Source organism: Lycium barbarum, chromosome 10, assembly GCF_019175385.1.
Source record: "Lycium barbarum isolate Lr01 chromosome 10, ASM1917538v2, whole genome shotgun sequence".
NCBI classification, from domain to species: Eukaryota; Viridiplantae; Streptophyta; class Magnoliopsida; order Solanales; family Solanaceae; genus Lycium; species Lycium barbarum.
Window position 1 is genome coordinate 1,091,221 of NC_083346.1, and position 12,519 is coordinate 1,103,739.

The window sequence follows — 12,519 nt, forward strand, 5'->3', positions numbered from 1 at the left end:
CTAATACTTTCCCTTCAGACTAATTGAACCCTTACTTAGAATCTTAAGTTTCGTAGTCATTAAAACGGAGTTAACTTTAAAAATAACATTAAAGAACTTTAGGTGTCCTAATTCACCATAAATAATTAGGTGGCGACTCCCTAACTTTAATTAACCCCGGAATTACCGGAATGTTGTAAACTATTTTGACTTCGGTTAAAATAGGGTATAACAATCATGTCTAACCAAGGTGATAGGATGCAAGAGATAGTAGATATATCATCCATAGCAAGTTCATTGGCTATGATCATGAATCAAATCTCGGGCATGCAAGCGGGTATGGAAGAGATGAAAGGAGAGATGAATGGTGTGAATGGGAAGTTGAAGGGTTTGGATGAACGGATGGTGAGTATTGAGAAAGTTCAAATGGAGGGTTCGAGTAGAATGGGCACTCCTCGTTCTAGGAATGAAGGTGATGGGGATAAAATAGAAGACACTACACCAACCATCATCCCGGGACAAGCCCATGCCTTGTGCAATCCCAACACCACAACCACCTCCACCCAAAGAGCTCCACCACCCCAAACAACTAACCTCCCATCCTAAAACTCCATATTCCAAAACACCAATCGACAAACCTATCCCCAATTATACCAACACAACCCGAATGAGGCAATCCCTCAAGTAATCTTACAACAAACACCCCAAGCTCCACCTTAAGTCCAAACACAAGATCCCTTTCCTAACCAAAACCAATATCAACGCCACTACCAATACCCCATGAATGAATAGGAGTATGATGACTATCCACAAGGTGGGTGGTGGGATGATAACCGACAAAGAATGAGGCATGGAGGAATGAATAACCGGGGGAGGGGAGGAAAAGGAGGTTTTGAGAGGTTTCCGGGCCATGACCTTAGATTCCAAGGTCATGTAGGCTTAGGGAGGGCCCAAGGTTATGAAGACCGGGGAAGATGGCTAGATAATGAGCCGAATTTGAACACCATCAAGGTGAACCTTCCTACGTTCCAAGGAGGTAGCAATCCGGAAGAGTTCCTTGAATGGAAATTGCAAAGTGAGCGCATCTTCCTCACGAACAATGCGTATGAGGCCTTGAAGGCAAAGTATGCCCTCACTCAATTTGAGGGATACACTTCTTCTTGGTGGGAATCCAAGAAGTTACAAAGAGCTCAACAACACATCTATGATCTCCCAACTTGGAACAACTTGATTGAGCTCATGGAGACGAGGTGGCTTCCACCCATATACCACCAAGATACATTCAAAAGGTTGTACATGTTAAACCAAGGGTTGAAAAGTGTGGAAACGTACTTTGATGAGTTTGAGCACTTGCGGATGAAGTCCAAGATAGAAGATCATAAGGAGTACACTATTATAAGGTTTGTAGCCAACTTGAATCGGGACATCTCTAAACCGATGAGGCTCAAGACTTATAATAGTCTTGAAGAGGCATTCCATGATGCATCCAAGGTTAAAGCAGATCTAAAAGAAGAGAGGTCTTACAAAGACAAAAGCAAAATATCTTCAACTTGGAATCAAGGGAAAGAGAAGTGGAACTTGTCCACTTGGAAGAAACCCAAGATCACTACTTCCACTTCTCAAGCTAAGTTTGATTACAAGGCTAGAGGAGACGACCAAGCCAAAGAAGGTAATAACGCTAAACCTAACTTTCCTCTTCCATCTACCATTCAATGTTTCAAATGCCAAGGTAGAAGATATATTGCAAGTAGTGTCCTAACCGGAGGACTATCACTATAGTGAGGGATGGGTATCGAACCGATGATGAAAATGAGGGCGGGGTTGGTCATGATAAGGAAGGATAAAGTAGTGAGTGTGAGGGTGATTCCGAGGGTAAAGTTGAATTGAAATATGAGGAGGCTTTGAATCATGCTATTGTTGCTAGGAGGGCTATGAGAGCTCTAGCTAGGGAAGAGAGTGACCAACGGGAGAACTTGTTTCATACTAGGTGTAAGATTTTAGACAAGGTTTGTTCCTTGATCATTGATGGTGGGATTTGTATTAATGCGGTTAGCCAATTCTTGGTTGAAAGTATGAAATTCCCCACAAGAAAACACCCTAACCCCTACAAGCTTCAATGGTTCAATGAAAGTGGAGAAATGCGGGTGACCAAGCAAGCAATAATCCAATTGAGAATTGGAAGGTGTGAGGATGAAATCTTATGTGATGTGGTGCCAATGTAAGCATGCCATATATTTCTGGGGAGACCTTGGCAATTTGATGTGGATGCTCAACATAGTGAGCGAACCAACAAGTATTCTTTAGTGGTCAAAGGTAAAAAGTATGTCCTTGCTCCATTGACTCCCCATGAAGTGCGTGAAGACTATAGAATCATGAAAGAGTTATGTGAAAAGACGAAAAGGGAGGAAATAGTTGCGAGTGAAAAAGAGACCTTGGTTGCTCAAGGAGGACAAAGTTCGACCAAGAGAAGAGTAAGAAGTGTATGGTCACTAGAGGAATGTTAGGAGGAGAGGAAAGGTTTGGTGAAGAGAAGGACTTGGTGCCAAGTCAAGCTAACCCCTCTAACCTTTCTATTTCTTCTAGTTGTCTTGTTCCTTTTGTAGGTACTTACGTGGATTATCACCCCAAAGAGGACATGGACCCGAGTTTCCAAGTTCCTTTGGAGGGTAAAGTAGTGCTACCCTCTTCTAAAGAGGAAGGCCAATACAAGGAACTTGACCAAATTGACAAAGGTGATGTGCTTCAACAAAGAGGTAACAAAGCTAACCATTCTACATTAGCAAATGTGGATCACTTTGTGATTGATGAACAATTGAGTAGAGGTAAAGTTTTACCTTTTGTGGGAATTAGAGACCCTTTGTTAATTGATGATGCATTGATGAAAAGTGCTTCCACACTAGTTGATCCTTTTGATGACTATATTGACTCTTCTTGCAAGAGTAAATTGTGTCCATCTAGTGATAGTACTTTTGTTGATATTGATCCTATTGAGAGTGAACTTGCTTATTTTGAATATGATCTTGTGATTGAACCTACTCTTTTCAAGGATGATAACTTGCTTGATAGTAACATAGTAGATGATTGTGAAATGCATGGCTTTGTGTTTGGGGATGTTAAAAATGAAGCCCTTCTTGAGAATCACAAAGTCACTAAAGAACCACTATGGTATGATGATCCATTTCTTAGTGAGCAAAACCTCCTCATGAGGGAATTTGACTTGATTGCTAAAATGGATTATCTTGAAAATGAGGGTAAAGCTTGGCTTCAAATTGCTAACAATATCTTGTGTGATACCTTTCCTTATGACCTCTTTGCTCATGAAACCCTTTGTATATTGTTGCTTAAGTTTATAATGGGTTTGCAAGAGGGATGTGTAGTCCATGACTTGAGGAATATCCTTGTTTATGATCCCGGTGTAGTGTCCTCTTGTTATGTCTTGGTAGTGAAGCCATTGTTTGAGAAGACTAGTGTAGAGGGTTGGGCTCTAGGTTGGAATGACCTTACTTTACATCTCACACTTAGTCAAAATGAAGGTAGAACTTGCGTGGGGAGTGAGTTATTTCTTGAATTTTAGGGAATTCACCTTGTTGAAATCCCATGTATGCACTCTCTATGCATGATTACTATTGATGTGTGGTTGTACCACAAATTTGTTCATCCTTGGCATGACTATGTGGTTATTATTGTGTGTGCTAACCCTCAATCTTTGAGGAGTATGTTGTCTTCCATCTTCCTTTGGCTTTTTCAAGATTCAGATTCGAGGACAAATTTTTTTCAAGAAGGGGAGGATGATATGACCCTACTAGGCACACCTCGCTTGAAGGGTCACATTGAAGACCAAGGCATGTGACTCCAATCCATTCAAGCTAGGAGGATGACCAAAAGAGCATTGGAGACCCATGAAGAGGCACACAGGCCCCATAAGAAGGCCTATGAAGTATGGAAAGTAGCTTGGAGAGGAATGAAAGAAGAAGCTACAAGAAAGAAAGCCAACACTCAAAGTGGCTAGAGTCGCAAAGGGACAGAAATGCAAATGTGGCTAGACGTGCAAAGAAGGGCCAGAGATGCAAAAGGGGTCACAATTGCAAGCTTGAGGATTGGATGATGGCTATATGTGCAACAGGAGCCTTTTTCGGATTTCAAGCCAACATCCAACTAGCCAAACAAGGCATTTGCCTCATTAATGGCATTCCTGCAATAACTAGCCTAGCTCTTAAGTCTCTTAGTATAAATACTAGACTTAGGTTATTTTCATCTTTAGATTATATTAAATGAAGAAACTCTTAAGAGAGATTGTAGTTGATAGTTTAGATTAATATAAATTGTTTGGTTGGTTAACCAAGTGTTGCTTCCTAGTTGTAAAGTGAATTACTTATTTCCATCGAATTCAATGTTGCTCATTTGTGGATTCATTTGAGTCGTTTGTTGATTCGAATTGCTTAGGTTCTAGGGCTTGTAAATCCGATTGGAAGGGTTAGGGTTTGATATACCCTTTCTTGTCCATAGATTTCTTGCTCTTGGGTCAAGGGTCTATCCTCTATTCTCCTTAATCCCCAATTCTTCATCTATCTTTTGTTTTTCTTTACTTTTGTTTAATTTTTAGAGTTTCCTTAGGTTGAATCTTATCATCATTGTTGCTGGAAGCTATATAATAAGAGACTCTAGATTCAACCTCGGATGTGACCTACTGATTAATAAAGTGGATTGTGAACCATGAGATCAATGACTCTCAAGTTCAAAATTCAGCGGAGGTAAAAATTTGGTTATTTTTTCTCATTTGTCTAAGCATTTATAGATAGAGTTTCCCAATACATTTACTACTGGGAGGTAGCAAGTATCATATGAATTTAGTCTGAGAAAATGATATAAATGGTCCCTTATCTTTGATTGTAGATTCAAAATAGCCCCTTAAGTATTACTTTAGTAGTTACGGTCCTTTAAGTTTGTGACAAGTGAGCATTTTTTTGTCTCCGTCAGATATTAACCAAACTCTGATTTCAAACTAGTGAAAATAGATAATATTTAACAGGAACTCACATTTAAAAGTACGTTATTTGTAGTTTATGCTATTTTTGGTCTGTTTCAAGAGTCTAGTGCAACTATTTGAGGGAAAATTTATGTATTTTTGGTTTTACTTTTGTGTCTGATTTAGTTTTAATATAGTGGCTTCTGAAATTTTGACCAAAATTTGTTTCTGGTTATTCTTTTCACGGGTGCGGTTAAACTTAATAATCAGAGTTTGTTAAATATTTTACGGACACAAAAAATGCTTACTTTTGCCAAAATTAACGGACCAAAACTTCTCTGTTGATACTTAAGAGATTATTTTGAATCTACTATCAATGATAAGGGATTATTTTTATCATCGAGGTGCACATAAGTAGGCTAATAACTACATTTTTTTGTAAAAACAGTAAGAGGCTCTAAATTCAACAATAAGAGAAGTTTATAATTTTTTAAATTAAAAGAGAGGGTCTTATAATTATAATGTACAAAATGAACAATACACTAATATCTAGGGACCTTTCAGCAAGTACTTTTTGTTGAACTTCCCTTTTGCCTGCAAGATTGGGTTGAACGGACCCATTTTGATACTCCCTCCATTCCAAAATAAGTGACACTTTAAAATTTCAAGAAGAAATTAATTTTATTTTTTCAAATTTAACCTTATTTATTATCAAGAATCATTAAATAATTTTTCTTTTTCTAAACATTAATTAGGGGTAAGTTGGTAAAAACATTTATAATTTTTTAAGAGTGAGCAATTTTCTAAGGAGTGTGCATGAGCTAAAAGAGACACTTATTTTGGAATGGAGGGAGTAGCTCTAAATTATTCTAGGGAATATTACAGGTAATCATAGGTTATAATTCCTATAATTCCAATCATAGAGTCATGACATGAGTTCAAATAATGACTATTTTTTTAAAATTATTTTTATTACATATGGGGTAAGGAAAGGGAAAATGAGAGAGGGGATTACAATGTGGAGATTCGAATCCTCACCAACAAGGTGAAAGTCCAAATAGTCAACCAACTGAACTAATAAGTCCCGACAAATAATGACTCTATTAAGTATTTGAATTACAAATTTTAAATATAAAATTACACTCCATATATATATTTCTTGGACCAAAAAAGCCTATATACAATAACTACTTCAACATATGAAAAAGAAAATAGCTAAGAGGCAAACAAAATATGATATTTCACAACTACTGCTTCTTCTATTCCACGATGATTCATTCCTCTTAGGATAAATCATGTAGATAGCTCGACATCAAGATGATTGTGCAAATATTTTTATACTGTCAATCTTGATGCATATAACTTCCTCTTGCATTATGTGTCCCTCTATATTTCCATCTTTAACGAAATAAACTAGCCACACCAATGCAAATAATTCCTGGATACATTATTCACTGGTTTATCAGTTCCAAACGCAATAGGTCCTGAAACCAGAAAAGAGACCGTCAGTTTTCACGTAAGATCACTGAACTCTGTCCATCATAATAATAAACTTACAAAATTTTATAGCTTTTGTATATTAAAGTAACCAAATTTTACCCTTTGTAACAACAAACATACAAAATTATTTTTATCATATTAAAACAACTTTAAGGTTACTCAATCTAATTGTAAAGTCGCACAGTCCTAGAAAGCATGCCCCTGCTCTTTATAATTGGAAAAATTATGTGAAAAAGGCAGAAAAAAAAACTAGTAAACTCACATGTTTAATGCTTCCTTCGTCGTTCTAATTTTTTATATGATATAGTTCGACTCACCACAAATTTTAAGAAAAACAAAAGAAATACTTTTGAAATTGGCGGTCTTTAACATGCCATAATATTTCTGTAGTTATAAAACTTTTGAAACTTGTGATTTTAAACATGTCATAATATTTGTGTGGCTATAAAAAACTTCGTATTAGGAGTAAAATAGAAAGTTGAAGTTAAAATGTTTCCAAATGTAGAAATGTATCATTTTTTTCTTAAACAGACGCGCATGTACGAAACAAACCGAAACGGAGGATGTAATAAAGAAATTTTAAGGAAACTTTACCAAATATAGGCATCAATAAGGAGAGAGCAACAATTCCAGCAACTTTCAATGGAAATCCAGCTTGGATCATGTCTCTAACATCAATATGCCCTGTAGTAAACCCTACAACATTCGAGGGCGTCGCTGTGGGGAGCAAGAAAGCTAACTGTGCGCCAATGGCTCCCGGGATCATGAGTAGGAGAGGATGAATACGCATATTTTTAGCGATCTCGACGAGCAATGGGAGCATAATTGTCGTCGTGGCATTGTTCGACGTGATGACCTCGGTGAGGGTCGCACTTATTAAACAGACAGCTGGTGCGATGGCTAAGTAGGGAGCGTCTTCCAAGAAATCTAGGGCTCTTGAGAGTACATCAGCTAGACCACTTGACTTAACTCCATCAGCTATGGCAAAACCTGCCCCTAATAGAAGAATTATGTTCCATGGCAATTTCTTGCATTTGTTCCAATCCATTAGCTTCTCCCCTGGCTGCTTCTTGTTTGGAATTATGAACAATAAGGTTGCCATCATCACCTAAAAAAGAGAAAATCAGATCAAACATCATCAATATAATCACTACTCTACAATTTTTGTATATATTATGTAAGTGGCACATACACATAATTTTTTGCAAGTGGTATCAGCCAATGAAAAACTGAATTTAACGTATAAATTGCAGTAACGGCAAGTAATGTCATTTTTTAATATTTTTACACAATATATTCATTTTGCTTATAGTCTATATATACATATCTAGTAAAAAGTTTTGGACGAAGCGGCTTTTCGTAACACTATTTGAGGTAAGGTATATTTGCCCCCATATTCAGTCACTTCTTTAGTAGTTCTATACACAGAAAGTGAAATTTAACATTATTAAGTCACTAAAGATAATAATAAATGGAATTAGTAATGTCGAAAAATGAAGATGTACTACTTCTGGTTGTGTAATTAAAAATAACATTATTTTTATTTCTTATGATCGAATTTTAGAACTACCATCAACAAAGAAAGAGCTAGTATTTTGCTGATCATTCAAGAAAATCCTGAAAAAGACTATTAAAAAAAATTGTGACTAGATTATTTTGTCGATCATAATAGAAATTAGTTAGAACACTTCTATTTATCGATGGTGTAAGAAAATTTATGCTTCAACGTATAACATAACTTGCTATATTAGCTTATTTATCTAATTGGTTTAAATCATTAGTTTATCAATTATTATAAGTAGTTACCTACAATTGCATTAAAATCAGTATATATATAGACACACACACTTACACTAACAGTTCCATCACCAGCACGTCCACCAAAGAGGGATCCCCATCCAGGAATATCTTCAGTAATACTTCTTGTCATCCACAACACTATTAGAATCTGTAGCAATTAAAGAACATCAAATTAATTAATTAAAATGTCATAATTAAGTCATTTTAAAATTAAACACAAATAATTTGGATTTTAATTTAATTATTGACGTACCGAAAAAACTGTTAAAATCATCTTTTCAGCAAAAGCCATGGGACCTGCACATTACATTAATGGGGACAAACCATTAGAAGTTGTCTAAAATAATTGCAGAAAAGACCAGTCTGATATTCAAACATCAATCATGGCTACAAATTAGATGAAAATGTGTGGTCTATAGTGAAAAACATAATCACGAAACTTCAATTAATTGTTCCACTTGTTGATCACATCTCAATCAAAGATACTCCGAAAATTGACTACCAAAATAATGCAAGACAAGATAAAGATAATGGAGAAAGATACATCTCAGCCTCAATTATATACTTTACACCTTGTGGTACACAACCTATCTTATACTTTTCTAATTTCATATTATTGATTTTAGTTCCAGTTTATGATTAATTAGCCTATTTTAGAAAATGTCATGTTTCTAACTTCAAACTTCACATTTTACTATTAAGAGAAGCTTTTATGATCACGCATATATATTATGTCATCTTTTATATGACCGCGCGTTTCAAAGGTCTTATTTTCACATAAATGTTTCTATGACACCATTTTCAGAATGTTGATGTAGTTTGACACGACACAAAAGTTTGACTAGACCACCAGCTTCAAAATCTTTCTTTTTCTAATTAAACTCTGTTCCAAATTAAACTAATGAAAACGGAAAGATGTTATCCTTTAAATGACCCAATAATATAAATTAAAAATCATTTTAGTGTGTGTACAAAAGTTAAACTCTAGTAAATTATAAATTACTCCACTACAAAGGAAGGGTTTAGATGAAGTATTACCTAATAATTCAAGCTCCCTCTTCAAATGAGCTTTGTCCAAATAAGCAGAAAGTGATCTACTTGATCCCTTCCTACAGTACAATAAGCAAAGAGTACCCCACAATGCCAAAAATATCACCAAAGCCAAAGGAAAAGCAAAGAAAAACCAAGTGTTGAAACTTAAAGGCGCTTCATGAGGAAAATAACTCTTCCACATTCCAACCAATATCAAGTTGACACCTGTCCCGGTCAAAGTACTCATTCCTCCAATTGATGCAGAGTATACAACCCCTAAAACAACCGCTTTGCAAAATTTGGTGACTAGCTCGTCCGAATTACTCGGTTGATTCCGGTGGCTGCTGCCACCACCGGATGACAATCGGGATAAGATGCCGGTGGCCACCGGCATCATCATCACGGTGGTTGCCACATTGTGCAACCACATGCTGATGAAGAATGTAGTGGCGCAGATCCCCAAGAGGAGAAGCGGTGGATTCATTGGGTCCCCACAGAATAATTGCGTTATCTGTATCAATGCATGGCCCATGCATGTCAAATGTTGCCTAACAATAATTCTAGGCCATAATTCTAACTACCGTTAAAGGAAGAATATTATTCAGGACAGGGGTGGTCCTACGTGGTTTCATATGAAATCACTTCGTTAAAAAATAACACTGTATATATGTATATTTAATCTGTTTTTAAAAAATATATATGTACCACTACAAGAAAAACTATATTTGGCAACAAATTTTTTTTTGTTACCATAGATTGATTATTGTTGCAAAAAAGTACTTTTGACAAAAAAAAAAAAAATTATTGCATGAACTTTTCCCAACGGCTGCTATTACAACAACGTGCAACAACTTTTTTTTTGTTGTCAAACGTACTTTTTGCAACAATAATCAATACTATGGCAATAAAATTAAATTTTTTGGCAACAAAAAAATTATTTGCCAACAATAAAACTAAGTTGTTGCCAAATATAAAAATTTTTATTGCGATTTCTATACTTTCTTGTAGTGTATATACAGTGTTATATATTTCTTATATATTGAACCCTGGTAAAAATTTTAGGTCCACCACTGATCGAACACACGTAAGATAGGTCTATATATGATTTTCAATCATAGATTGGCAATAAAAGAAGGACGAAAAACGTGTTAAATGGGAATTTGCAGCTGAGAAGTATTTTCATTATTAGTTTTAGTTTAATAAATAGGCAAGTCTTTGATAGGGCCCAGAACGCCAAAAGTTGGGACGCAAGAGCTAACATTATGATACATAGAAAAGATTATAAAAACAAGGATTCCCTCTTTTTAAACAACCTATACAATCTTGACACTTATTTACCTACCATTTGGTAGATTATCTAACCTTGAACATCGTAGTTATAATTGTTAGTAATTGGTTGAAAAAAAATATATAAGTAGGTAATTCTCTACATCTTTAAATGAAATTAGTTTTGATCACATCACTATACGAGAAAATCATAGATAATCCTAGTCTCGTTTTCTAAATTAAATTATCGTGTGATAATTTCTTCACTTGCGTGCTTAATTAAGCTTGGATAAAGATAAAAGCACTTAGCCTGCAAAAGTTCATAAATAGTTGTTTTTCAGCTCTTGTAATTAAAAAATTATTATTATTCTGTAGTTTTAAATCTACAAGGAATTTTGGTGTTCTCTTTATAAATTAAAATTCAAAATAATGACTATTTTTTAAAGACGTGGTCGAAAAATTACCAGTAGACACTATTTCATTCTTTAATATCATCGAGTTGAAGCAGAAAAGAAAATTAGTTTTCTATTTCCCCTCTTATTTGATTCTATCCCTCTTTTTCTCTCCCCATCACTAAAAATAGAAACAAAAAAGTTTTAAACAAAAAGTGAAAGTCCATCAAATTGACCTATATTCTATTATGGGGCTGAAAAGTGACTATTTGTGAATTATACTCCAAATCCAAAACGGATAAATATAAAAAATAAAAAATAAAAAAGAAGAAGCTATATTTAAAGAAATTAAAAGTACTCACATTTAAGGCCAATCTTCTGTGGATATTATAATGTTCAACAGCAAGAGCAAGTATGAAACTTCCAAGTACAAGCGCAATAACATCATCCATATACGAATGTGCAACGTCGTCAGCCGACGAAATTCCGAACAAGGGGAAGAGAAATAACGGCGACATGGAAGTTATTGGCATCGGTACCGCCTCTGCTAACCACCATGTAAATATCCATGCAAGAACTCCCAACATATTTGTACTAGTAGTTGGAGCATTATCCATTTTCACAAATAAGCAAATAATTGTACATAGTAAAGGTCCTAGAAGGGTGAATAAATTTTTAAGTGAAAAATTAGATCGAATAAATGAATTCGTACTTTGTGACCTATGAACTGGGAGAAGTGGTGTTTTTTGGTCATTGTTATTAGCCTCATCTGCATTCATTTTGGAAGAGGGGCAAAAAAAAGAAAATTAGAGAGAAGAGAGATGGTGTGGTGTTGTGGTGTTTGAGAAGTTTATAAGATGCAAAATGCTAGTGAAGTACCATGTATATATAGATGAAAATGTTTTGTCTTTTCATGTTGGAAAAAAGAAAGATGAAAGATAAACTTTATTTTTGCATTATCAGTGTACTTTTTTGTTTGTTTGTATTTACATACAAGTAATATGTCCTTCGGGGACAACCGATAAAAAAAAATTATATACAAGTAATATACCTATCACCAGATAATTTTAAAAATAACTATCATAAAATTACCTTTTTATATAATCATATTTTATGACCAAAAAAATATTAAAAATAAGTCAAATTAATCCTAATTATATTCTAAAATATATTTTGTTTTATTAGTAGAAAAAATTTATTCCCTTTTCAAACATTATTTACTAAATTGTAACTTCTTTTATAATTTTTTCTAAATATCATCTTCTTTGGGAAGAAACTTCTGGCAATGCTATCTCAAGAACCTTATGCATTGGTGTTTTCGCTACTGATTTCATCGCTTCTCATCGTTGAATCGGATTCACCGTGGATTAGATTAGATTCTTCATACGTAAAGAATCTTCCAACCAATCCATTTTTTTCAAATCCTCAAGCCCTCTCGAATGAATTTCATCCTTTTTGCTTGTCAATTTGTTTACTCAATCTTGGTGGGGTCGATTTTTTAGAATTCTCAATTTCTCCAGAACTTGTGTTTTCAAACCATACCTCTAGGCTCTAACTAATGTCCCTAACAAATGCATATACGCG

At 35.0% G+C, this 12,519-nt stretch overlaps 1 protein-coding gene across 1 annotated transcript; it reads right to left on the bottom strand.

Annotated features, from left to right (window-relative positions):
- Positions 1–6,027: 6,027 nt before the first annotated feature.
- On the bottom strand, positions 6,028–11,803 carry LOC132613991 (tonoplast dicarboxylate transporter). Its single transcript, XM_060328319.1, has 6 exons — positions 11,298–11,803; positions 9,284–9,788; positions 8,499–8,542; positions 8,298–8,393; positions 7,040–7,553; positions 6,028–6,429 (listed from the first exon to the last, which is right to left on the bottom strand). Exons 1-6 carry the CDS (start codon positions 11,712–11,714, stop codon positions 6,359–6,361), a joined length of 1,647 nt encoding a protein of 548 aa, XP_060184302.1. The 5' UTR covers positions 11,715–11,803; the 3' UTR covers positions 6,028–6,358.
- Between the last annotated feature and the right edge of the window lie 716 nt (positions 11,804–12,519).

Excerpts from the sequence above, each read along its gene's own strand:
- LOC132613991 (XM_060328319.1), bottom strand. The coding sequence starts at position 11,714 with ATGAATGCAGATGAGGCTAATAACAATGACCAAAAAACACCACTTCTC. Across the intron at positions 8,543-9,283 it reads GAGGGAGCTTGAATTATTAG|GTCCCATGGCTTTTGCTGAA; the intron begins GTAATACTTCAT and ends TGTAATGTGCAG. Across the intron at positions 8,394-8,498 it reads TGATTTTAACAGTTTTTTCG|ATTCTAATAGTGTTGTGGAT; the intron begins GTACGTCAATAA and ends TAATTGCTACAG.